Source organism: Ailuropoda melanoleuca, chromosome 16 (genome assembly GCF_002007445.2).
Source record: "Ailuropoda melanoleuca isolate Jingjing chromosome 16, ASM200744v2, whole genome shotgun sequence".
Classification (NCBI taxonomy): Eukaryota; Metazoa; Chordata; class Mammalia; order Carnivora; family Ursidae; genus Ailuropoda; species Ailuropoda melanoleuca.
Genome location: NC_048233.1, coordinates 25,235,086 through 25,263,052, shown reverse-complemented (window position 1 = coordinate 25,263,052; position 27,967 = coordinate 25,235,086). Strand labels below are relative to the sequence as shown.

The following is a 27,967-nucleotide window of genomic DNA, read 5'->3' as shown; positions in this document are numbered from 1 at the left end:
TCCTAACGTAGATCTCAGTGAAAACGTGGGCTACGAAACATTGAAAAGTAACTTTCTCTCCTGGCCCTGCGTCTCCTGAACTACAAAGAAAAGGCTTCCTCACCCCCACTACTTTGAGTGCTCTGTTGTATCATGTGGAGCAAAAGGGCTGAATAAGGAAAAAAAAAAAAAAATCAGCAAAACGACCTTTTACTCCTTGTCTTTATTGTTTGTTTATTTACCCTCCGTTTTGTGCACTCTGAAGAAATGGAGAGCTTATCGATGAAGCAACTTCACATCTTTGGTAAGAGAAATGTTTTAAAACACATGCAAAGAGCAATCCAAGTAGCACTTTTGGTGAATGTAAAGGCTGATGGAAATACACCAAAAACCTTACTTTTGTCTTTGAGCTTCTTTTTAAAATTTTCATCTGTGCAGGAAAACCCATCGAATTGGAAGTTAGTATATACATTACAACAATAAATATTTTAAAAGCACTATTATTTCGTCTTTTACCTAAAATAAAGAAACTCTGACCCTATAAAGACTGAAGAGTAAACACTATTTTGTGGCTTTAGGAACAGGACTACAGCACATAACGCTCTGTGTAAGGTTAGAAAGAGAATATAATTCATCCAGAGACCTAAATCTGAGTTCCTACCTCTGTCAGTTCATCTTTGTGAACCTTGATTTTCTTGTACATTAAAATTAGGCGTATGGAGTCCAAGCACTCCTTAAGTTCTACGCGATGAAAAAACCGTTAGTGATGCTTTGGTTGTTTTTACATTTCTATTACAGGTCAACACATGGCTCTCCTGAATGTGCCCAGCACGTTGCTTACAACACATTAAACTCACCACTCAAATTCAACAACACTGACGTGGTCTATCTCCTATTCAATGAGATGAGTCCAGGGATCACACAGTTAGATGTCATGCCAACATCAGATTGCCATGAGGTCTCTAAACATTGCTCTCAACCCTTGCATCTCTCCGGCTGTGCGTTGGTAACAAGCAGGTCACAGACCAGTATCCATCTTTGGGCACCACTACTCTAACATCCTCTAGCCCACAAGTCCAGTAATTCCCTTTTATTCTTAAAACCCTAAAAGCATGACCTATCTGTGAGTGTGCTTTATAGACACACAATTCTAGAGGCACATGGCTGGCTCAGTCAGTACAGTATGAGATTTTTGATCTCCGGGTGGGAGTTCAAGCTCCACGTTGACCATAGAGCTTACTTAAAAACAAGAAACAAAAAACAGACAACCACCATTCTATATATGCCAAAATATACAAAGGGAAAAAAAATCCATTTCCTTCAATGGTTGATGAGTTGAGCTTTCTGATCCATAGGGAATTGCAACTACAGGGATATAAAGCCAGCGTATTCTAGAGCCAAGAAAGACATTACAGGTAACCGAATTCAAGCCCTTCATTGTTCAGACAGTGAGGTTACCAGTGTTCACATGATACATAAACATGTACTAAAGCTACACTAAATGGAATGGTTTGTTTCAAAAGAGTCACAAGGTGCTTTGGTAGCTTGCAGTGCCACCGTGATTTGTAATAACAAAGAAAGGTTAAAACGAACCTAGTGTTATCACGTGTTATGTGCATTTAGATTTCCAAATATAACATAAAAGACACATTTCATTCAAGTTATTTTCTATCAAGTGTAACATCCAATAAAAATTACAGTCCATACAACATTCAAGGCAAATCTCCTCAATTACGAGAAAAATTTCTGATAAATTCACAAACGTTTTCAGAAACACAGAAATCAGCCTATTTTCGCTTCCTAGGAGGTCGAGGGCTCAATCCATGGTAAGAAATTTTCATTGATTTTCCAAAGATGCAAAGTCTTTTCCTCTTTTCTTTCAAAAAGGTGGGAACGTTTTCTAAATCCCTTACATCGTGCTGTTTCAAGGTCAGTTCAGAGGGAAATAATCTTGGGACATAATAATGGTTCCTTTTAATGCTTTCTGTCACTCCCTTGTACCGTGATCTGAATAAGAACTCTCTTGGGAGAATTTACAACCTAGTCATCTAAAATAAACACCTGATAGAGCACAGAGCTGCAGTTCTCCGGCTGCTGAAGAGGAAGCTAACAGCGCCAGGCACGGGAGGGAGTCTCAGAGGAGTCCCTGCTGTCCCGGGCTTCGCTGGTTTCTGCTAGCACCCCCCCCCCCCCACCCTCGGAGCTCACACATCACTAACACTGGGTTCTTCTGCAGATGTAGGGAGGAAGGAGGGCTGCACAGGGAGGGTTCGAACAAGTAAGAGAACAAATGTCAAATGCATGTACCTACCTTGGTCAAGAATTTCCAGCCCTTCTCCTTTCATCTTGCACACCAACTTTTCTTGTAGCCTTTTTACTTCAGTTTCCTTCTCCTCCAGCTGTTCTTTTAAAGAGGCCAGTTCATCCTACAAATGATAAACTCATTTTAAAACAGGAGATGATGACTAAAAGGGACTATTCGGGGAGCATGTTAACTCTTAAATCAATCATTAGTTTTTGGGAATGAAACAGAAAACAATAGGAATCTAGATGCAGACTTGAGAAATCAGACAGTGGCAATGGGAAGCAGGAAGCAAGACAATTAATGAAGGTCAACGTATAAGAATTCTCGTATAAGTGTTTCAAGTTTCTGTGTGACCAAAGTAAAACAAAATCTTTTAAAGTATAATTAGGACCAGGGTAGCCCTAAGGTTTAAATCTTATGTTAAATAATAAATTAAAAAAAAAATCTCCCCAAGTTAATCAAGGATGATGATCAAATCAGACACAAGTGTCTGGCAAATAAAGGCAAATAAAGCCAAAACAAATGCCAATTGGAAAATATATATTAAGACTTGGCTGAGATTTATTTAGTGTTTCAAGATGGCACTCATGTTCCCTGGACAAAGCAGAGCTTAATTAATGAGTAAGGCAGCAGGTGATGAACAACGTTAGCCAACTCATGGGACTAAATAATTCATCCTCATCACCAAAATAAAAGAACAGAATCTCCTACAAGAATGGAAAAAAGATTTAACAAACAGATTTTAAATACCCCCCCTTATTTTTTTACTACACAGCTCTTAAAGACTCCAATTCCAATGTTTTATTTACTAATGTTCTCATTTTCAGTGTAATTTTGGTGAAGAATTAGCTTCAGCAAACTGAAATTTTGCTGGCTGTATTTAGCACAGAAAATAAAGTTATGCAGAGCTAATAAATGCACTTTTATAATTTGATAAACATTTTAATTTCAGTCTCTAAATCTATGTATTATGTTTAGTACAATGAGAAGATTTCCAATGAAGCTAGAAAGCTGGTCCTATACTTTTTATTTATGATAGGCATGGATACCAAGTACAAGGAATTTTCAGTAGCTAGTTTTAAGCAGTAATTGCAACTTAGTGCCACCATATAGTTTACCTTCAAGAAAGTCCCAAAGGAAGAAACAGTCTCTGCTATTGATACAAAACGGATATTTTTTCCCAGGTGCATTTTTACAACTATTTACCATGCTTGGATCTCAGATACTCTAAGAGAGTGAGATCTAATTTATAAATGAATACTTTTATTATGCTTATTTATTATTTTTCATTATTTCAAATGTTTCTGAAAACAAGATGAGGGATCGCATTTGTCCCTTTCATCAGCTCTAAATGTATTTTTAAAAAATAGATGACACACACACGATGAATGCACATGCTACTAAAAACACTGTCACGGCAAACAGCACAAGCCAGAAAGCAAACAGGCCCAGGACCCCGTTACCCAAAGTCTACTACACCTTCAGTGACTCCCATTTTTGCTCCATCCGCTGCTTTTCATACTGCATCTGACCCACCTTGATTTTCATGCTAGAAAGTTTGGCCATTAAAGACTGGTAGAGAGACAGAGGTGTGAAAGAAACCACAGATAGAAAAAGACAAGCCTGAATATCCAAGAAAATAGTATCGGTTTATAAAGGAGGTTAGATAACTAAGAGAAATAACAGGTTATGTTTTACTAGATTAGTTAAGCCCCGATTTTTATTCAGAATAGTGGTGTTCAAATTCAAGAAGGTCTCCAGCTTGGGGGAAAATTTCATTCACTTGTAAAATACCTTCTTTATCATCCACTAAGTTGAAAACTTACTTATATTATCAATCATAGATAAGTGAGTCACGTGTTTACAAACTTTTGCTGTTGAGAAAACTTACTTTGGTTGATTTCAGCTTTTTTTCATACTGAAGTCTTTCACTGTCCATTTCACTGACTCTTAACCTCAAATCATTGATCTCTTGCATTAGCCCCTGTCAAAGAAGGAACAATGAAATACATCAGGAAAGCAGCAACACACCTATCTATATGCCAAAATAGTAGCTTGGAAATCTGAAGTCAACAGCCTCTGGGTTCAAGTTGTATGAATTGGATCAGACAAATGGAAACAAATGTATCTCCCTGAGACCCAAAGCATCTTTCCAGTTAAAACACTACATTTAATTCTCAATGCCTCTGACCTACAATGATGGGATTATGGAAATAAAAGGTAATTTTTAAAATTCAAATTCAATTAATTAACATATAATGTATTATTAGTTTCAGAGGCAGAGTTTAGTGACTCGTCAGTCTTATATAATACCCAGTGCTCATTACATCAAGTGCCCTCCTTAATGCCCATCACCAGTTACCCCATCCCTCCACCCCTCCTCCCCTCCAGCAACCCTTAGTCTGTTTCCTATAATTAAGAGTTAAAAGGTGACTTTCAATTTGATTAAGAAAGGTAGCTAATCACATACAATCAATCATTAGCTATTTCCCCGACTAAAAATCACCATATAGATTCCNAGTTAAAAGGTGACTTTCAATTTGATTAAGAAAGGTAGCTAATCACATACAATCAATCATTAGCTATTTCCCGACTAAAAATCACCATATAGATTGTCTTTAAAAATTAACTAGAAAAATTTTCTTTAGTAAAGTCATCTACTTTTAGGGCCTTTTCAGTGATATGTGGATTATTTATAAAAATATTTTTATAATTTCCTCCTTTGTCTAACAAAAATACAGATTGTTCATCAACCCAATCTGGGAGAATAGAATGGAATTTAAATCCTTTTTTTTTTTTAAATGTAAACCTTTTAAACCAAGGATTTTCAACTGGAGGGTGGATGAGGGCCCTGTAATTTACAAATACATTGTCATAATACACTGTTTTATTTGGAATAGGAAAAAGACAATAATCCTAAAGTTTTCAAAATACAAATACAGACAGATGCTTTTTCTACTTCCACTTAAAAAAAAAAAAAACTAATTTGCTCGTAAAACTTGTCTAAGTGTTTTGAGAAATAGCAACATATTTTTGTCCAGAGCCCAGACAGTTAGAAAAAGGCAATCAGAATGCCACACAATACCAACTTCAAATACTGTGGAGAGGATTTATTTTTTACTACAAGCCATCAAGACCCCATCAACGGTTAACGTGTTTTTATTCCTCATTTTACAAGTCTGCTAATCCTGAGCCACAAATTAACAGATGACAGAATTATACAAAAATGCCATAAAAAAGAAACAAACAACACTATAAGAAACAGAACTTTCTTCCTGAACTTCTATGCGTATTGATTCACGCAGAGAAAGGGATGCCTTTCCTGATTATATAACTACTTAACGGTACTGTATAATAATTACTCATTAGTTATTACTATGGTTATTTTTTCCCTTTTTTTCCCTAAAGAGAGAGAGCGCACGTGTGCGTGCTTGTGGGGAGGGGCCGAAGGAGAGAATGTTCAAGCAGACTTTCTGCTGAGCGCGGAGCCCTAGGCGAGGCTCCATGAGATCCTGACCTGAGCCAAAATCAAGTGAGAGGCTTAACCGACTGGGCCACCCAGGCACTCTTTTATAATTGTTATTAACACCGTGTTCAGTAAGAGGACATCTATTTTCTCCTTTCACAAATGAGGTCAGGAACTGTTTGACATGATTTAATTTCAGTTGTGATTCTTTATCTTCATGTTCAGAATTCAAGTCTAAGGAAAATGTCAGTTTCTCCCATTTGTTTATCTCCCATTTGTTAATCATCCTTACATACTATGAATTCTTTGTGATCTTCCTTCATCTGCCTGGTCTCTTCTATATGTATCTTTCCATGTTCTCACGGTTAGCAGCTGTGAATTCCTATTTGGTGTTGTTTCATTTTACCACTTCCTTTAGAAATAATGACAATTTGCAAAGAAAAAGAAGTAATTGAAAAAAAAACGAATTGTGAATTGAGATAATTTTTCTATTAAAAAAGAAAAAACCCTACCCAAATATCCCTTGTGGCAACTCTGTAAGTATGAATGTAAATCTCCAAACTGAAAGAAGTCCTATTTTCCCATCATAACTCAAGCTGGAAAATCTGGAAATAGCTCCTTCATATAAAACTTTAAAAAAATGAAATTCAAATTATTTCCAACTAATTTCTTATCAGAATTTCAGTTCTTTTAAAAAGAAAATCCCTGTTACTGTTCCCTTTTCCCTCAGAGAAACCTTCCAGGCTCCAGAGAAAACTCAATTTCTGGCATCTGTACTCCTACCAGAAGGGGGCACTGTTGAATAACGCTAAGCATCTCCTATCAGCCATTCCTGAGATAGGCAAATCTTCAAAATTCCAGGATTTCAAGACTTTTACCCCTAATCTTTCAGAAGTGCCTATATTTCTTTCCCATTCCAATATTTTCTTAGAAATCAATCTCCAAACAATCTAAACTTCTAAGACAAAGTTAAAGAATTTTGGATTCATGAAACAGCCAGGGAGACTGTTTTTAAAGGAGGCTCCAGACCCAACATGGGGCTGGAACTCATGACCCTGAGATGGAGTCTCATGCTCTACCAACTGAGCAATCCAGGCGCCCCCAAACATTTTATTTTTATTAAGGCAACAATAATAGGAAAATGAGCATATTCAATTCAGTTTTAATTTTGAGGACTGTTTTATTCATTGTCATATGTAACAAAGTTGATCAAATTATAGCTTATAATCTCTGGGTATGCATATTCTACCAATAGTATTGAATATTTATTAGAAAATTATCAAGGAGTGAGTTTACTGAAAGTTTGATGACAGGATCACTTTGTTTATGTTGAAAATGTATGAGTGAAGCAAGGAAGCACTAGAAAAAAAAGTTTTATAAAAAAAAAATGCAGGGGCCCCTGGGTGGCTCAGTCGTTAAGTCTGCCTTCAGCTCAGAGTCCTGGGATGGAGCCCCACATCGGGCTCCCTGCTCCACTGGGAGCCTATTTCTTCCTTTCCCACTCCCCCTGCTTCTGTTCCCTCTCTCACTGGTTGTCTCTCTCTATCTGTCAAATAAATAAATAAAATCTTTAAAAAAAAATGCAGACAGGGCTTCCTGGGTGGCTCAGTTAAGCCTCTGACTTGATCTCCAGCTCAGGGTCCTGGGATAGAGTCCCTCGACAGGCTCCATGCTCAGTGCAGAGTCTCTTGAGATTCTCTCTCCTTCTCCCTCTGCCCCTCTTCCCACTCACATGTACGCACACACATGCGCACTCTCAAATAAATAGATAAATAAAATCTTTTAAAAAAATGCAGACAAACTCAAGAGATGTAAATGCTGCTCTGGAGTTTTACAAAAAAATCATAACATATTCACTTCGATTTAGTCCCAATGTCTGGTTAACATCTCAGATCCAAATTAACCAGTCGTGCAGGTTAAGACCCCCCCTAAACTTTATGTGTACAATGGAAAAGGCCAACCCTTGACCCGAATACTGTAACTTCTTTCCCTGCACCAGAGTGAGCTCCACTGCATGGTGTCCATCGGCTGGCTGAATTCTATCATGTTATGCAGCAACTGTGGCCTCAGGGAACAACAAAAAAGAAAAAGAGGAAAATATCCAAACAGATTTTTAAAGAAAGCACTAAAGGGACAATTTTAGAGAAACCGGGTAACTTTCTTAGTTCTGTTTTAAGAGCCCCAGTCTCAATCAATTGAGAAACATGCTCACATAGGTGACTGACAAAGAGCTTTAGAAGATTAAACATGAACTAAGTCAGGGATTTCCTTTTGCTGCTGAAGAAGTAATACATATGCCAAGACTTTCCATTACAGTTCCATCTTTGGCAGAAAATTTAATTTTGAAAATAGCAAAGGAGTAAATCTCACTAAACCCAGTCTATGCAGGACTTGTATACAGTGGTTAACATATGTAATGTACCCCATATCATGATGGTATATAGTTGGCTTGATAAGTGTTTGAAATGAAAATGGGGGGAAATACTTAAATGATTTCTTCTCCTCTCTCCTTCTTGGTACCCACTTTCTAATCCAGTATGACAACTCTCCATATTCCCACGGAGGAAACAAAAGTGAGAGAAAAGAAGAGATGCCCCTAGGAGATAAGGAAGTCCTACAGCTCTTCAGATTTCTTTCCAAATAAACAGATTTCAAATGGATATGCTCTCTTTCCCCAACAACAAATAATAAGCAAATGAAAGACCCAGATTAACAGTAAGATAGTACAAAGAACAAAACATGTGTAACCACAAAAATGGGTACTTTCAGTTGTAGAATCTATCCCAAATTTCACAAAAGTATAGCGAGCTTTAATTGGAATGATTTATGTGAGGAATAGACCAAAAGTAGAAGGCCGAACTAAATAAACTCTAAAAATCTGATTTTTATGATTATATATTGAAAGCATGTTCTCTGTACGTATTTTAGAACCTACTTATTATATAGCAAATAATCAGTACAACTTAAAAATGGCTATTAGTAAAGGGATACACTTAAATCCATTATTTCCACAACAAAGAAAACCACTATGGATGGACAGAAGGACAGACAGATGAAGAGAGAAGCTCCAAATGTCATAAAGTCAAAAGTTATTTCTAAAGATTAATGAAAGGATGAATATCTCATATCAAAAGTCTCACAATAAATATTGCCATGAGTATGTAGTGATAAAAAGTCAATGTAAAAAAAGTCAATGTAATTAAAGATTATTCTTAAAAAGAAGCATGGATGAACGAGAGCATGTAGTAATTAACTGCCTCCCCCTCACGCCTACAAGGAATTTCAGCTTGTTCTGGAAAAATGTGTATGACGTATATACACGTACAGGCGTATGTATATGGGGGGGGGTGTTGTCACTCACCTCGGTGTCTCTGAACCTATCTTCATAATCCAATCTGTCCTTCTCTACAGCTGTCAGTTTGAGCTTCAAGTTAGATATTTCAGCCATCAGATCCAACTTCTGAGTTTCTAAGGATGTCCTACTCAGAAGCTCCTATTAGAATTTAAGAGACATTCAGAAGTTGTTCTATTATATATAGTCACACATGGATGTGCCTCGCAACTGCAAAGCAGTAACCATCAAGTGTCGGGAATGTGGTAAAGATTAACCACTAAACAGATAAAATTTGAAAAGATTATTTGCTTCAGTTAACCTTCGCTGAGCAGAACGAGATGTACGCTTGCTTCCTGGGGAGACATACGTTATATAGATATGCGTGTATAGAAACCTCACAGGCTGTCGAGCCTGATGGTAACAATGACGAAGACAGGTTTACTATGTGCCAGGCACTGTTCTGATGTGTTTTAAGTGGCTCGATCCTCAAAACAAACTGATGAAGTGGAAACGCCTAAAGATAACTCACAAGTTATCCTTGTTCAACAAATGAGGAAGGCTAAGAACAGAGAGGTTAAGAACTTGCCAAAAGTCATACAGCAAGGACATGGCAGAGCGAGGACTCAAACTGAAACAGTCTCCCTCCAGTGGGTACCCTATCCACGGTATTACAGCTCCTCTTGTCTAGTGTGTGTGTGTGTGTGTGTGTGTGTGTGTGTGTGTGTGTGTACATTACAAGCTTCCCCCCCACCCCAGTAAAAGTCATATATAATACTTATCTTTTTACTCAATCATAAAATATAGGCTCACGTTTGGGGTTTAGGAAACCATATGAAAGTTTAAAGAAGAACATTAAAATTACCTACAATCCTAGCAACATTTTATTCCAGATACTAACTACATGAACACTTTCTATGGTACACACGTGTTCTGAGACCCTGCTATGCTGGGTTTTTGCTTAGAGATGCCAGTCGAGGTGAATCATGAACTTGACTGCTACAACAGAGTGAACATGACACCCAAATGTAGCCCTTCAAAGAGTTCAGCAAGAAACTCCCAGCCCGGGGCGGGCTTCTGAACATACCTGCTGCAGCATTTCTTCCGTGGCGCTCAGCTTCTCCCTGTGCTCTTCAAGACAAAACTCCAAATCTCGAATCTTCTCTCCCTGAGCCTCTACCTGGTCTGTTAACACACTTACCTGTATTTAGAGCAAAATACTGCAATAGATTAGGAAGAATCTGGATCCCACTGCAAACTTTATTTCTCTAAATGGAAAAACTAAAATGATGTCACTACCCATTTGGTGGTAAAGAAAAAAATCTGTGAATAAGACAGCAGACCTTTACAATCCTATTTAAGTGATGCTTGTTGATCTGAGGACTCCAATTTTTAGGGTGGTTAGGGCTGACTGGGGACATGCAATACCTTACATTTATAGCTTCACATCATTTCAACCATTTTATGTGAGAGGGCATGTGCACAGCTCATCCTTTTTCGGGGGCGGGGGCGGTGGATGTGGGAGGTACTACTAGAGACTAAGAGAGGAAATGGAGTTATGTTTGAAAGAGAAGCTGTCAAGGACTAATTTCAGTTTGATACCTCAGGAAGAATCAAGAAAAGGATCCAGGGAATTCAAATTCCATATCTTTCCTGATTAAATTGTCCACAAATGTGTTCAAATCCAGGATGTACCTCAAAGATCCACAAGGAGACACTAGTCTTTTCTCCTTGGTGCTTCCTGAATATGTGAGTCTTTCCCCAAATCACCAGTCTAGTAAATACACTGCAATTTATTTAGCTCAAAATACCAAAGTAAAAATATTTGTCATGCATTTAAAACATTATGAAAAAGAAGAAAACCCAATTTTAGCCACTAAACGAGACTCCACAACTCACTTTAGGTTCTGTTTGGCTCACGGTATCATTTTTAAAATTGAAAAATTAAACATATTCAGATTCAGAAATATTCAGATTCATGAATATCTATATAACAATTGCAATTTCTGCTGTATATTTAGAAAAAAATCAGATCAATAAGATGACAGATCAGATCAGAAAATCAGCTTAGATGACACTGTGTCTGTCATCAGAGGAGTCGAGGCCGCTCACTCTAGACTGCGAAAGCGCACCCTTGTGCTGCCACAGTCCCCACCACTCCCTATTGCATACAGATGGCCTACGTACTTATTTCTATCAGCAGTCTGGCTCCTGGAAGCATCTGAATATGCCATCCCCACTTAAAATGGTCTTTGTAAATATGTCACGAAGGAAGAACAGCATTTTAAAATCACTTGCCTGGAGAACGAGAGATTCTTTATCATTTTCTAAACGTGCTAGCCTTTCTTGATATACCTCTCCATTCCCTGGCAGGTGTCCGTTTGTCTGAAAAAGATGAAGTAGTACGTGTGAGGCTTGACTCTCTTTAAAACTGAAACTACTGTGGGCAAATGAAACGGCATCCATTTTCAACCCCAGGAACCTGCATGGAATTCAGCGAAGCTGTGGCTGCCACTAAGAGAAAATACGAGACTGCAACTTGGTTCATTTACCTCACAATAGGTAAAACAGGCATGTCAGGCACTTAGGCATATTATCACCAAACCAGACAACTTCTCATCAAGCAGAAAATCATGCCCTAGAAGGAACCGTGGTTACTGACATTCACCGGTAGTGGAGGCACAGCCGGGTCATGCAAAGGTCTGCGAGTGTGTGGTCAGGCACAAAATCCCCATTTCCCTCTGAATGACAGTGCTACTAATCCTGGGTGGGGACACTGGGAATGTTCTGGGATGCCCTTCCGTCCCTCCCCTCTCCTCCCGAGTTCCAAATCCAGGACTGCAAAATCCAGGCAGCGGGGGTGTGGGGCAGCTCACACCAGCTTCTTCCCTGCTACTCAGGACCAAAATACAGGGCAAGTCTTCCCTTTGTCTTGAAGCCTTTCTTTCTTCCCCTGAAAGCTTAGCCATCAATCAGTCCACAATGACATCCCCTGGCAGCACTGACCAGCCGTCCTCATGGGCACTTCATCAGTTTCCACCCTGACTTCACTAACTTCTTGTGAGTGTGCTCGATTGGATAATGTCATGCCAGGCTCCTGCACAGAGCCCGTAAACAGGGATCATCCTGCAATCACGGCACGGGCCAGGTGCTCACTCTCTTCTGCTCCATCCGGCTCCGCACCTTTCTATCAGATGCGGACATGTTTATGCATGGTGTAAATGCCGAACAAAAAAGTACAGATTGGGAAAGCAAGTCACATTCTTTTTTTCTCAGCTGTCTCGTATACAAGGCATTAAGGAGACACACGAAAAGGCTCACAGAGAGCAGACAACATAAAAATGTCATTTTGGTTTTTTTTTTTTAAAGATTTTATTTATTTATTCGACAGAGATAGAGACAGCCAGCGAGAGAGGGAACACAAGCAGGGGGAGTGGGAGAGGAAGAAGCAGGCTCATAGCGGAGGAGCCTGATGTGGGGCTCGATCCCATAACGCCGGGATCACGCCCTGAGCCGAAGGCAGNGGATCACGCCCTGAGCCGAAGGCAGATGCTTAACCGCTGTGCCACCCAGGCGCCCCAAAAAAATGTCATTTTGAAATATAGCAGTATATGTGATATGTCCCTTGTTATCTCATTTAAATAGTTCATAATCATATAATGAGTAATCCCAATAGAATTTTCTGGTTCCTCATTCAAATACAACAGAAATAAAAGCCAGTGGAGCTCAAATTGGTTAGCTGGGGCCATCCAGAGTTCAATCAAAAAAGCAAATAACTTCAGGGGCGCCTGGGTGGCTCAGTCAGTTAAGCAGCTGCCTTAGGCTCAGGTCATGATCCCATGGTCCCAGGGTCCTGGGATCGAGCTCTGCATGGGGGGGCTCCCTGCTCNTAAGCGGCTGCCTTAGGCTCAGGTCATGATCCCATGGTCCCAGGGTCCTGGGATCGAGCTCTGCATGGGGGGCTCCCTGCTTGGCAGGAAGCCTGCTTCTCCCTCTCCTCCTGCTCATGCTCTCTGTTGCTACCTCTGTCTCTCTCAAATAAATAAAATCTTGGGGAAAAAAAGCAAATAACTTCAGATTTAAAACCAGGGAAACACAAACTCATCCTTAACGCCCAGGACACAGCAGATGTGATATCTATTATTTTCCAGAATTAACTGGCATTATTATTCTACCTTTCCAAATAATGCAGTTTCCCATATAAATTCTGGGAATAACAAAAGTCATGTGTTGAGAAGAAAACACACACACACACACACGCTTTAACAAAAAAGGAAATTTCAGGATGGTGCCTCTAAAAATTAAGATGCACTGGACAGATTTCCCATGAGGCCACAAAAGAATCAGAAGCTAAGTGAGGAAGCCTGCCACGTGTATGTAGAGTGGATAAAGTTTTTAACATCAGCTGCTCGACCACATAACTGTGCAATTACCACAGCATAATTCTGTTCATATTGTAAACTGAAGTCCCAGAATTAAACTGTAAGTACCAGGAGGAGTGGGATGGAATGGCCTGCGAAAGACTTCCAACCCTGGGGACTACCGTGAAAATGAAATTTATGTAACTTCTTGAGGACAGTTTTTTGGAAAAGAGCCAGGATGTATAATAATATATGTTCTCAGTCTAGGGAAGTGCTCAGACTGGCCCTATGCAGCTTTAAATTCCTCATTCTGATTATGAATGTTAGCAGGCATCTGCTTTTAAAACCCCACATAAGCAAAGTTTTATAAACAGATACATTTCATTAGGTAGAAAAAAAAAAAAAGGTTTCTGTTCACCGAGGATAAAAAGCAAAAATTGTTATTTCTTCTGACTGAAGGAAATTATCGGCATCTGCTTTTAAAACCCCACATAAGCAAAGTTTTATAAACAGATACATTTCATTAGGTAGAAAAAAAAAAAAGGTTTCTGTTCACCGAGGATAAAAAGCAAAAGTTGTTATTTCTTCTGACTGAAGGAAATTATCAAAAGATTAGAAGTGTTGCTATGGCAAGTTCTAGAAGTGTGTCCCGAAGCCACTGCATATGATATGGAAATCAGATGTTCCCAAATCAGTATCACAAAACTATCTTATAATCAAAATACCAAAAATTGACTCACAATGAGACTACTCACACTTCTCAAGACTGGTGATATTTATGAGAGCTCATAATGCTTGGGTAATTTTTTTTTTAAAACACCACAAGTCACCATAGCAAAATAAAGCAAAAGTTAAGAGCCACCAATGGAGTAGTTACAAACTTTTAAAGTAGTGTGTTGACCTACTCAAGTAGGCAAAGGTCTAGTCTCTTCACACATTTATTTCTATTTCTGCCAATTCTGTTACCTTTGCCTTAAAAATGTTAGAGAGGGGGTACCTGGGTGACTCAGTGGGTTAAGCATCTGCCTTTGGCTCAGGTCATGACCTCAGGGTCCTGCGATCAAGCTCAGCATTGGGCTCCCTGCTCGGTGGGGAGGCTGCTTCTCCTTCTCCCTCTGGCCCTCCTCCTCCACTCATGCTCTGTCTCTCACTTTTCCTCTCTCAAGTAAATAAATAAAATCTTTAAAAAAAATGTTAGAGAGAGGTAAATTCCATTAGGCAAATACCCTACTACCTCTATTTTTCCTCCAACTCCCATGCTTTACCTACCAGACCACTCAAAACCTCCCCAGACATGGCATGCTCTCTCGAATTCTATTCCTTCTGCATGGACGGTATTTCCCGCCCTTTCCTCATTCCTTAAAGTCCAGCTCAATCCGGGCTTGGTCTGTGAAGTGTTCCTTGAATTACCCGTTCACTCATATGCCAGTTATAGTTTCCGGATGAACCCTCCTCACAGCATGCATCACACTGAATGGACTGGGTTAGACTTGGCTACATATGTTCCTCTCTTCCATCAAACTGCATTCTTTGTGAGTAGCTTTGCCCTTGCATCCGACACACTGGGTTCATACCAAATGACTATGGAATGAACAGTGAATGATAGGTGAATACAAGATGAATACAAGAATACAAGATGAATGAATGCTTGGTTGTAACTTGGCCCTCTTGCTTTTTAGCAAGACTTTTATTCGTGTTTTTCCCTACAACCTGACATGTACTCCATGGTCGACTTCAAGCCTGTACTCCCTCTTCCTACCATGTTTGGAAGGTGTTCTCAGAGCCTTTTTAATGGACTATACTTGAGACTATCTTGCATGAACTCCCTTATGTACTATCTTTTCCAAAGCATAGTATATATTGCCTCCAACACCTTCCCTTTCTTTCCTCCTGCCGGTCTTGGAGGAAATTGAGTCTTAACTCCTTCTAAAAGCTCATTATTCCACATAACCTTTGCACCCTGATTTCCTGCTTCCCTGAGACTTACAATTATCACCTCTATCTTTACCGTCCTCAATTTCTTCCTCCTAATGAACTTTCTTCCACTGCCCTCTCCAACATCTACTCCAAGGCTCTGTGTCCACTATACTCACTCTGCATTCCTCTCTGCCTCTACAAATCCATTTTTCATAGCCAGTTCCCACCTCCTCCTTCTTACCTTGTGCCATATTCTCTTCTCCCCCTACACTGGCTTCCCTTCTGTGTCTTGTCTTGTCCTTCACAATTTAGCTTTTCTTCATATTCTGCCATGGATGGCTTGCTAGTGATCTTATGAGAGTTAGTCACTTATTCTTCTTATCGGTCCCTCAAGGCAAAACTATCTTACATTTCTTTTGATTCTCCCAAGATTCTTATAAAATCATGAGCATATAATTAAAAACACATTTAGTATCAATTCTTGTTGAGTCGATTTGACATCCACAGCACTGAACACCAGCCCAAATTACTTTACTCAAAATCCTAGAGATGCCTTCAAAATAATTCTTCCTACTTTAACTCATGAGGCAATCCCTTAGTGACCACATTCGATCCAACTGAAAGTTTAAGTCAACATGGGCATCAACTTGGGGGATTTCAATAGTATAGTATCCAACTAACTGTGTGTGTGTGGAGGGGGGTAAGGGACACTATAGGGAAAGGCAGGGCAAGGGATCCAGCTCGACTGTAACAGTGATACTTTAATTAAGGAACTCATGGTGTTTGCCAGATTTCCCTGGCATGATAGGGGGGAAATGTCTAAAAGGCTCTATTCCTTACAGAATTATAGAATCCTAAAGTTGGCCAGCAACCACACCTGGGAATATGAATTGCCTGAATTCACATGACAGGTACTACATATAACGTTAAAGGCACAATACACCTCACCCATTGTCATCTAAATAGAAGCTCTTCTATTTATATTAACGTCCTTTTAATTATCAAGTATACACACCATCAAGTACAAAGATGTAATAAATGTTAGCATCTTGCCTCCTGTGCCTCCCTTGCAAAAATGTTTGATTATACAAAATTTCACTTTTATATAAAAGTATACACCTTATGTACCCATCACACCATATCAACCGTTATACTGTGAGCTAGGCAGGGACATTTTGCCCGTTATTTTTATTTAAAGCACCGTGCTATGTTTTCCTTTAATTTTCTTAGTTCTGATGGTTTGCATTGGCCTCCAGTGGTCTCCCCTTCTCTCCCCAACCTTCGTTTTGCTTTGTTTTTTCCTTCCTGAGCTCTGTTGTCCTGTCTAAATCCCAAATCAACAAACAAGCAGTGATTTACCACAATTACACTTACTTATGTTGTAACACAGAACTCAGTTTGAATATAACATTCCCAAATCAGAGTGGTGAATAGCTAAATTAAAACGGGGAAAAGAAAAATCAGTTCAATTTTGTAAGAAAAACAAATGTTAAGAAATAGTACCCCCCCCGGCCACATACTATCCACCCAAGTCAACATACTTAGTTTTAAAACTAGTTTTAAAAACTGCCATCCAGTTTTTGATTTCATGATTACATTTTTCAAAATTTTTTATCGAGAAAGAAAAAGGAAGTCGCAGCCCGCTAGAGCTCTTTTAATGAAATGTTATCTCCAGCCATACAAGGGCCTCGCGCATCCTAATCAGCATTACATCTCTACCACTGCGTGCAGACATTCGTTGTGTGCTCACCACTGGACACTGCAGTAGGAGGACAGATGGAGAAAAACTGGAAAGCCATGAACACCACAGTTACATCTCACTGGGGTCTAATGGCACAAGGAGTCTCATATACTATTGTCCAAAGAATAAATGAACGTGATTATCATCAGCACTGGAAATCAAGCCACCAGACTGCAGTACTCGGCACCCCTGTCCTCTCACCAAGTGTGATGGAATCAGGGTGGTGAGCCTCTCTCCTTGTGCTGTATAGAATTATCTCAGGGCAACACCACTGCCCTTTGGAGCCACTGGAGCATCCCCTCTGGTTGGCTGGTGCCCTTATGTACTATCGCACATCTGCCTCCATCAATCTTGAAACACCCCATTTATTTTTTCCTCCGAAATTTCTGTTACAGCTCTAAAAAATAAATACGCTACCAGGGTAACGGGGACAACCTTGTCAGGGAGGCCTCTATTTATTCCAAGACCTCATCAGCTCTGCTCAAAAAGAAAACCAAAGGGAGAAACCAATCTCATATACACTTCATCACACCCAAAAAGCCCAATTGTGCCCCTCTCCTAGAAAAGATGCCAGTTTATTCGACGTCGCCAGAAAATGCATCGAAGCCCGAAAAGCTCAGGACCAGCCTGAATATCTTCTGTACTTCCCAAGTCGAGATTGCAGATGTGGTCAAAATCAGAATATGGCTTTTATTTCTGGGTTTTAATGTTCTCAGTGTTTGTTTTCCAGAAATAGAAAGCATCTTCTTCGCTAAATCGCCAACGGGAGCAAAAATAAGTGCTCTGGGGTGAGAAGGATCCCAGCAGCAGGCAAACTTCTAGGAGGCACTACTCCAAAAATGGAACTACATCCCAAATGCCTGTAAGAGCAGCAGATGCCAAGTGCTTTCATCTGCCAGTCTCATTAGAAGGATCTCGAGGGAGCGTCCCTGGAAGTATTCAGGTATCTGTTGCCAAAATATCAATTGCCAAGCTCCAGTGGCTCTCCCATTGTACAGCTGATGCATGCACAGCCCCTTTCTGCGCCTCCGTGGCCAGGGCAGAGTGACTTGGATAGTTGTCTTCAGTGTCTCCTAAAAGGTCCTTTCAGACACCTGACTTGAGTAGGGGAGACGCATTCTGGCCCTTCCTCACCTCATTTTCCGGCACACCACCAGGTTCCCTGAAGCTTCTGCAGGGGGGAAGGGCACATGTTGAGACGACGTTATCCTGGTCGCAGGGATACTCAAGGCCCTCTGAGCTACAGGAGGAAGAACAGACGAGCCCTAGAAGCTGAGGCCCACCTCCAACTCAAGAAGCTTACAGTATTCATTACAGTACCCGTTCGTTTGTGCACTGTATTTCCTGAAAGCCAGTGATGTGACAGGATGCAGACACGGCAGACGAGGGTAACACGAGATGAAGAAAAAATGCTGCCCCTATTTTTCTTGCCACGTAGCCTTTCTTGACTCACTTTCACAAAAGAACAGACACATCTCTTTCCGTTCAGTCCTCACGAACACCAGTCGCCGGGAATTTCATTAAAAGTGCATCTCTCACTTATCACACTGCGCTGGCTTCTCCCAAGAATTCTGCTGACTCACTCCACTTGTGGTCCTGTATCTGTGGACACTTTTTCATGAGAGTTTACCAGAAGCTTGCAAGCAGAAGGGGGAAAGCAGCGAGGACGTCTCGGTGAGACACTGCATAACTCAGATAACTTGTGACCCCGTACAAAATACAAACGTAAGATGTGCCTTCTTTGCCAAGGCTTGAACAAACACTCCCTGGAGTCACACATGAAAAAAGAAGGCGGGCAGAGAGCCGCGGGGGCTCGGGGGATGGCGGGACTGGAGTGGGTCACGTGGTGGAGAGTCAGGGGCCTGGAGAGAACGTGCCCACATCTGAACTCTTTAAATTATGAGTATTTGTGTTTATGAAACTTGTTCTAAAGCCTTTTTTAAAAGATACACTTGCAATTAATATCACCTATTTTTTTTTTTAATGGAGGACTAAGACAGAAATGTCCTGTGACTTATCAGGTCAGAAGCCAGCAAGGTACACTTCACCTCACTTATCTCATCGGCCACGATGCCTGATGGGGACTTCGGTCATCGCATTTCCACTCACTTTGTTGAAAACTGTACTTTCGTCATTTCTGCTGATTTTGAGAATGCCAAATAACCAGACACTTGGGGGAATTCATGCCCTGCTCAAAGTCATGACTGTCAACTTCATCTACTGGGAAAAGCACTGTATGAATGTTCGAGGCAACTCACGGAGTTAGACCTAAGGCAAACTGCTTGCTTGGCTCAAACAATTCGACATATTTTTCTATTTGCCCTCTTAAACTTAGAGCTTGATAAAGCATGTAATTCCCCATTATTAATATTTGTATTAACAGGATAACATTTCACAATCAAAACAAAGAATTCTACCTCAGTACTTGACCAAATACGGCACAATCAATAGATTTTTTTTTTCTTCTTCTTCTTCTTTTTTTCCTTCTTTTTTTTTTTTTTTACCACAGGAGAGTAACTTCTGAGTCTTAAACTTGCTGGTGTTCAGAAGGCTACAGCTATCACTACTTTATTAAAACAAATTCATCTTATAGATTTCATATCCCTTCTCTAATAACAAACTACTAGTGTGACTTCTTTCTTCTCGTCCAGTTTTTTTTTTTTTTAAAGATTATTTATTTATTTATTCGACAGAGATAGAGACAGCCAGCGAGAGAGGGAACACAAGCAGGGGAGTGGGAGAGGAAGAAGCAGGCTCATAGCGGAGGAGCCTGATGTGGGGCTCGATCCCATAATGCCGGGATCACGCCCTGAGCCGAAGGCAGACGCTTAACCGCTGTGCCACCCAGGCGCCCCTCGTCCAGCTTCTGATCATATGAAACGATACAGGCAGCAGAAATCAGTAGGGAAGGAAGAAGTGCCATCCGACAGGAAACCAGGGCATCTCCATGGCCCAGGAGAAGTCATTAGAACTGTAAATGCCCAGCTGCACTAATGAGAAGATCAGAATCGGTCTTAAGGAAGTGGACTCCGAAGTTGGCTATCATTAAACATAAATGTAATCTTGATTATACGACTAGTAATAAGTCTTTCTAAAATACTGTAGAAGCTTCTCCATGGTCTGAAAAATGTCTGTACTCTTGTCAAAAAAGTGAATTACGTATGAGTAACGTGTAATTGGAGCCAATGCTCTCTCCTCTCTTGGCAAAGGGATCCCATGGTTTTCCCTCCACTCTCTGCAACTTACTTTTCGGTATTACGTTTTTAACTCGTCCACCAGGCTCACTGACAAGCGCTCATAAATCAGCTCACGGGACTCATAGTCCTGTGTGGCAGAAGCTATCGCCCCATTTTACAAACGAGGTAACTTGAGACAAACGGCTTAAAAAATTTCCCCCAGAATGCAAGTTGGTACAGCCACTCTGGAAAACAGTGTGGAGGTCCCTTAAAAAGTTAAAAATTGAACTACCCTATGACCCAGCCATTGCACTACTGGGTGTTTACCCCAAAGATACAGACGTAGTAAAGAGAAGGGCCATATGCACCCCAATGTTCATAGCTGCATTGTCCACAATAGCCAAATCATGGAAGGAGCCGAGATGCCCTTCAACAGATGACTGGATTAAGAAGCTGTGGTCCATATATACAATGGAATATTACTCAGCTATCAGAAAGAACGAATTCTCAACATTTGCTGCAACATGGACGGCACTGGAGGAGATAATGCTAAGTGAAATAAGTCAAGCAGAGAAAGACAATTATCATATGATTTCTCTCATCTATGGAACATAAGAACTAGGATGATCGGTAGGGGAAGAAAGGGATAAAGAAAAGGGGGGTAATCAGAAGGGGGAATGAAACATGAGAGACTATGGACTATGAGAAACAAACTGAAGACTTCAGAGGGGAGGGGGTGGGGGAATGGGATAGACTGGTGATGGGTAGTAAGGAGGGCACGTATTGCATGGTGCACTGGGTGTTATACGCAACTAATGAAGCATCAAACTTTACATCGGAATCTGGGGATGTACTGTATGGTGATTAACATAATATAATAAAAAAAAAAATTTCCCCCAAATCATACAAGCTTCTAAGAGTAAGCANAAGCATCAAACTTTACATCGGAATCTGGGGATGTACTGTATGGTGATTAACATAATATAATAAAAAAAAAATTTCCCCCAAATCATACAAGCTTCTAAGAGTAAGCGCCAAAATCAAAATTCAGGTCTGCTGTCTCCAGCACCTGCACTGGTAAACACCAAGATACAATCCAACCCTCAATTGTATCACACTATTAATGTTCTCCTTTTTGGTTGTGGTAAAATACACACATAAAATATATCACTTTTACCATTCTTAAATGTATAGCTTGGTGGCATTACTTGTAACAGAATGAACACTTTTTCTATCTTCCCCTTTGAATATTTTTAGTGGCATTCTTTAGATTTTATTTGTTCCACACATATTAAAACCATGTCATTTACCACCGTGTTCAGGGAAAGGGCAGATCTGCCACGCCATCCATTTTTGAGACGAATGCCTAGGAAGGGGCCTCATTGACAAGGAATAAGAACACCATTTAAAGCCCAATTCTGCAGCTTCCCTCGCGCACGCGAACTGACATGATCCCCACACACCACTAGATGGCACCTTATATCAAATACTGCCAACAGACCTCCTCCGTGCTGCTTTTGGAAGCCTCTTTTCACTGTACTTCTGATTTGAATTGCTATTGGGTCCTTTTACAGTAAACTTCCCAATAATACTGAGAAAGCATCTATTATATGCAAGGTTCTTTCCCTTACAGGACTGTTTGTTTTAGGCCACAGCAGGTCATCCAAGCAAAATTTGAAAGCTAGTCCACCTTTACGGGCAAAATCAGGTGATGATGTGCTGGAACCCATGAAATGTACACTGACAGTATCCTTAAGGGGAACTGGGATGCATTAAGGGATAAAAATCACAGCAAACCCGCTGCCCTGTACTTTTTGTTTTGTTTTGTTTTCTTGTTCTAATCAGCTACTCTGTGCTCTAGATTTTGGAATAAGCAGCAAAAGATTGACAGCATGGGATCTGTAACGTGCTGATATCTACCATTTGACTCTGAAGCCATTCGACGAGTGTTTCTGCTGTTGAATCTGGGATCTGGCATCTCAAACCTTCCTTCTCATCTGTGTCCATCATCTCTAACAAGCCACGCAGGTCTTCCACAAGGTGCAGAGCTCGCAGGCTTCCCATGAACGGGGAGGTGGGAGACTGGCAATCAAAAATCCCATTGGAATATTCTAGGGCCTTAGAACCTAGGTTTAAAAAAAAAAAAATAAATCACAGAGAGAGCAACCGAATTTATATTAGATAATACACTAAAGCTGAGGGTGGCAAGCAAGTCCAGTCACAGTGAGGAATAATCAAAACAAGCAAAAAAGGGGCGCCTGGGTGGCACAGCGGTTAAGCGTCTGCCTTCGGCTCAGGGCGTGATCCCGGCGTTATGGGATCGAGCCCCACATCAGGCTCCTCCCCTATGAGCCTGCCTCTTCCTCTCCCCACTCCCCCTGCTTGTGTTCCCTCTCACGCTGGCTGTCTCTATCTCTGTCGAATAAATAAATAAAATCTTTAAAAAAAAAAAAAAAGCAAAAAGGAAAAGAAAACAATTCAATCACGCAAATCTCTCCAAGTCATAGTGATTTGGTGCAAAAATAAAACCCACCTAATTGATGGTAAATATCAATCGCCAAATGCCTAATAGGGAGGCCAACTGTGTAGTATGGTAAGAATATAACGAATGGGCTTTGGTGAAAGATGTGCTGACCTCGTGGAAATAAGGACTAAGAAGGTAGCAGATCAGTTTGGATAGAGCCAAGTATCTCCAAAAACATAAATTTCAGTACCATAAAGTCTTGAGGAACTCCCTGCAAAGAAGTTGCACATTGAGGTGGAAACTGCATAGCATAATGTCAAGGGTCACAGGACCAGCTCCCAGTTAATTTACCAGAATTTAATCTTTGGAGAAGTTCAATGAATTACATGTATACATTTGTGTATGTACGCATGAGCGTGTGTGTCTAAACCTTTTCTCCCATGATTTTGTTTGCAGCCTAGCATCAAATGCTCTTGCTAATGTCAGCTTTAAAAAATAGTTTTATAGCCATTTTTTTCCTATTACTTATCAGGAAAAGCATTCTACGACTTAAATCTACGTAACTAACCCATAGCCTGTTTAGAAAGCACTCAAAGATACCTCTTCATCTCTTTGATTTTTATTTTCTGGTCTGTCAAATATACATACTATTAATTATACATATTAATTTTATATTTAAGTGTCAATAATTATGATATTTACATTACCACCTGATTAATCTGAGGGACTTATAATTGGAAGAAAACTGCAAACTGATGTGTAAATTCTCTCTCCAGTTGGCCATACAGCTTGACCAATTCCAACCATGGGCAGAGGAATTTTCTTTTCAGTTAGTCCACTCCACTGACCTTCCTTAACACTGGACCAATTGATTTGGACCGAAATCTGTCAAACCATAATAGTGGTAACCATTGATATGCTAGGTCCGATGCTAAATGCTTCATAAAATCCTCTGAATCAATCCCCTCAGGAACCATGTAAGGTTGAGAGAATCCAGAAAAATCGAAATTGAGGTAAGTCAGAGAAAGGGAAGAGCATTAAGAACAAAGCAGGCTATGATGTCCTATTCCAGCAGGTTTAAGCATTAGGATCACCTGATAATACTATTCAAAATAGATGTGCCCACACTAACCTTCCACTCTGTTAAGTCTCCATCCCCAAACAAGGTGGGGGATAGGGGACAGATGCGTATGTAGAAAAACTCCTCAAATATTTGCAGTCAGATCTCCCTCCTACCTTAGGTGGAGAACTACTGATATTGAGAACATAAACCCAGGTCCTACCCACTAACCTACTGACCGACTCAGTGCGAGGTAGGACCCAGGAAATCTTGATTTTCTGAATAACTCTAATGTTGGTCCTGAAGCCCTACGAGGGCTAAGGAACAAACACACTCGTCTAGTGGAGTATCTAAAATGTCAGTCCTCAACTACTGTCCAGAAATACTTCTCTTGACCATAGAGTTTCACTAAGAGCTAAAGGTTATAACCTCTGATAATAGCCTAGATCTGGCTGGGGTTATATTTTCCAAAACTGTGACACAGTTAAGTCCAATCTCTTTTCCCACTAATAGTCCTTCAACTCTGTTAAAGTATCTATCATGCCTTGAGCAAGAATATACTTTTCCAGGTTAAACTTCACCAGTTCCTTCCTTACCAGGTGTGGTTGTTAAATTCTTTGCCTTCATGTTCACCTCCTCTTAAGTTTTACCAATAACCTCTCTGAAATGGGTATTCCAAAAACTGAATACAGTACACAAGATGTGGTCTAATCTACAAAGGAGGTCAAATTGAAATCTGGCCTCGGGATATACAAGTTTAACAAAGGAGGCCACACTACGACTTGCCACGTCCCTCAAGGGAAGAACCTCTAACCTCTGACAAGGAAAACACCTGTGGTTTCTTCGAACCACTAAAACAGAGTAGGGTCATAGTTATGACCAGAAAAGATAAGCAACAGGGGCCAGAAGAGCCAGAACGGAAGAGCAGTAGAGGCTGACCGCATCTTGACCCTGACCATCAGGTGGATGACAACCCTATCCACTAGCCCCTTCAACCCTCTCTTCATTACCATGGGTTCCTAAATACATAAAGGTACTTCTCCTGCGACAAAACACAAAATGTGATATGAGACCTTAGGGAGCCACCACCCTGGGAGACCACAAGGGCCTGAAAGGTTCACCGTACTGGTCAGTCCCTTTGGTCATGATGAGAAAACAAGGAGGTTATGGTCTACACTGTTTCTGTTCCACTTCCATAACAGAGAATCACTCAAGATTCTTAACAAAGGAGGAATATGACCAGATCTGTGCTTCAGAAAGAAAATTCTGGTGGTCTAGAGAATGATGGACTACAGCAGGAAAGCAAGAGTGTCAAGAACATCAAGGGAGAGTGTTGCTAGGACAAAGCAAGGCAGAGGTAAGCACAGACAGGACAGATTTTAGAGGGAATAAAAGGGAATGGCTGAATGTAAAAGGAGATAGACGTGATAACACTTGACTAAGCAGGGACTATGAGGGACAAAGGTCTAGAGTGACTTAAATTTCTGTTTAGGAAACTGCGTGGATAGAAGGTTATGAAACTAGACAAGATAAAGACTACTAGAGAGGCTTCTGAGGAAAGAAAATGAGCTCAAAGCTTTACACGATGGCACGGATGTGCATATAGGCTATTTCAAAGGAGATATCCGATTGGCAGTTAGAGACCCAAAGCTTAGCAGACAACTGAGAAAGTCAACAGAAGCGAGAGTCATTGGTGGGAAAGGGAATGTTGAATTCAAGGGAACAGATCAGAACATCTGTGAATACTGGGTAGAGCAGTATCCCGCAAAGTGTGGCCCGCAGACTACCTGCACCGAAATCCCATGACATGCAGTTTCTTCATCCTTGAGTCAGAACCCTAGGACGGAAATGGAATTTGACACATTTTAAAACAAAGTTTGAGAATACTACTGGTATAAAATGGAGAAGAGGGGCCAAGGTGAAACTAAGGGGGATCAAGGCAGCCCATAAATGAAAATAAGAAAGTAGAGAGGTAATAAAAGAGGTGGAATGAAAAAGCCAAGAGCACAGAGTAAATGTCACAATTCCATCTTCCAGAGGACGCAGATTACCTGCTATAATCCCATCCATCTGCTCCAACGCCGCAGCCAACATGTCACTTGCGTCACTCATCATTTTGTTATTTGTCAAGGGCAAATTCCAACCTAGATCTGAAAAAACAATGATGTTACTATTATATCCTTTAAATGACACATGCTTCCTGGCAGGTGTGATAGCTCAACGTCAAATTACAACCCCACCTAGACGTCAGACGGGAAGGGAGAATTTCTGCAGCAGTAGAGCTGAATGACCTGAGTCACTTAACACGCTGTGGCCGACCATCTACAATACTGCAAGACCCCATGCTCCACCAGTTAATGAAATAAGTAAGTTTCAGATCTCGCATGCAAGGTGTTTGAAGTCCAGTAGAATGGTTTCCATGATGTACTCTACAGAGCTCGAGGCCTCTGTGAAGGGCACCAGGGATGGCTGTGGACACTTCCTGAGGGCCATTAGGAATGGTCAGTAGATGAGATTTTTTCCTTCCTGCACCAGCCCCACCCAATTTCTGCTCTTTCAATTTTGCCCTTTTTTTCTGTATAAGGATTTACCATAAGACTTGTCCAAGGACAGGGTTTACTAGCAAATACACGAAACACACACACAACCACTAGTATTTTGTAATATAACAGTTACACTGTACAAGTGTCTACAGTGGTCCCTATACATTTACATAAATTATTCATAATCCCTAATCATGACAACAATCCAATAAAATGGATAAATCTGTCTCCATTAGATAGATGATATCAAAATGTTTGATTTTTGCACAGAAACACAGCAAATAAATATATAGTGAAGACCAGGTTTTAACCTAGGTCTGTCTGACTTCCACTATAATAAATATTAAATTTCTGTTTATCTCATTTTATCTGAAAAATAGATTCATGCTGAAATTATGACACAATCTACTCATTCTTTTACCTGTTAAAAATATATCGGAATTACTCTTGCAAAAAATTTAATTATGAACAAGAAAAAGTTAAGACTATGTGATTTCCAATATTAATTAATGTGCTTCAAGTACCAGACTAAACACCAATGTAAATTCTCCCAAAAGGCCTAAATAAGGCCCTAGCTATTTTGCACATACTGTGGTGCAGCAAATATCTGGGAAATAAAGGGTATGCTGTTTAAAAGAAAACTTTGCCCACTGTTTCCAAGCAGCCAGATCTCACCACTTTACTTTCTTACAGTTCTGATCAACAGCTTCTTGGATCAGTTCTCTACTCTGCATTCATTCTGATAAAATGCCACATCATCATTGTGAAGCATTACTTTGATTTTATAGTTTTTAGAGATTTCGTCTCAGATTTCCCAGAACTTTACTCAACTTCAGAAGTTGTGAAATATCACTACCATTTTATGTGGGAAAACTATAGCACAAAAGTACTCAAGGCAAGTGTTTACAGTCACCCAGAAATTAGGGAGTTAACAAGCAAGGTTATGAACTTAGGTAGCTCTCAAATATTTACTTGCACAGTCCAGAGAGGTGGGGAGCAAATTCAAAAGTCAGTGACAACTGAGAACATAAAGTTTTAAGTAGAAGACCATGCAGTCCCTGAACTTCGTATCATTAAGTGGCTGGCATTCCCTTTCATTTTAAAAGTAGCACTTCAAAGAGCTCTAGATACTATGATAAGTATAAAAATAACGCAAAGAGATACAAGCCAGGCTCAGCTGTAAAGATGGCTAATAAAACAAAGTCATGATCATATTTGAAAAACTCTCACCACCTCACTAAATTATAAAAACAAACATTCATCTTTGTTAGCAATTGTGTTTGTGTATAGCATGAACACTTTTTCACATATGACAGGGGGTTATGTATTTCTTCTCTGTTCTGCTCAACAAGCCTTACAAATGCTCTGACATGGAGGTATGAGAACCTAGACCATGGTTTTCAGAGTGGTGAAGAACCAGTTGTTTTTTAATTTCCAATCCTTTGCTTAATAAATGACAATATTAAATTGCAATAAATGTTTATAAATGCTTATCTCAATCTCTATACTTATCATGTAGCAGCCTGCATGTAATAATTAAACAGTCAATAAAAATATATTTAATATTGCAAAGGTGGTAGGTGCTAATGGAGCAGGAAAAGGGGGTCAAGAGTTTGGAACGGTT

At 40.2% G+C, this 27,967-nt stretch overlaps 1 protein-coding gene across 12 annotated transcripts in view; it reads right to left on the bottom strand.

Annotated features, from left to right (window-relative positions):
* Positions 1–27,967, bottom strand: part of PPFIBP1 (PPFIA binding protein 1) — a 193,313-nt gene that overhangs the window by 29,893 nt on the left and 135,453 nt on the right. For 9 of the 12 annotated variants that reach the window (XM_034645934.1, XM_034645933.1, XM_034645935.1 and 6 more), the window contains 7 exons: positions 25,852–25,950; positions 22,197–22,402; positions 11,380–11,466; positions 10,169–10,282; positions 9,112–9,243; positions 4,176–4,268; positions 2,291–2,405 (listed from right to left, as the gene is read on the bottom strand). In XM_034645934.1, coding sequence (XP_034501825.1) covers positions 2,291–2,405; positions 4,176–4,268; positions 9,112–9,243; positions 10,169–10,282; positions 11,380–11,466; positions 22,197–22,402; positions 25,852–25,915 — 811 coding nt within the window. In that variant the 5' untranslated portion in view covers positions 25,916–25,950. Of the gene's footprint in view, positions 1–376; positions 410–2,290; positions 2,406–3,763; positions 3,857–4,175; positions 4,269–9,111; positions 9,244–10,168; positions 10,283–11,379; positions 11,467–22,196; positions 22,403–25,587; positions 25,638–25,851; positions 25,951–27,967 lie in introns of those variants that run through there. The other 3 variants (XM_034645936.1, XM_034645939.1, XM_034645938.1) reach the window with 3 other exon arrangements.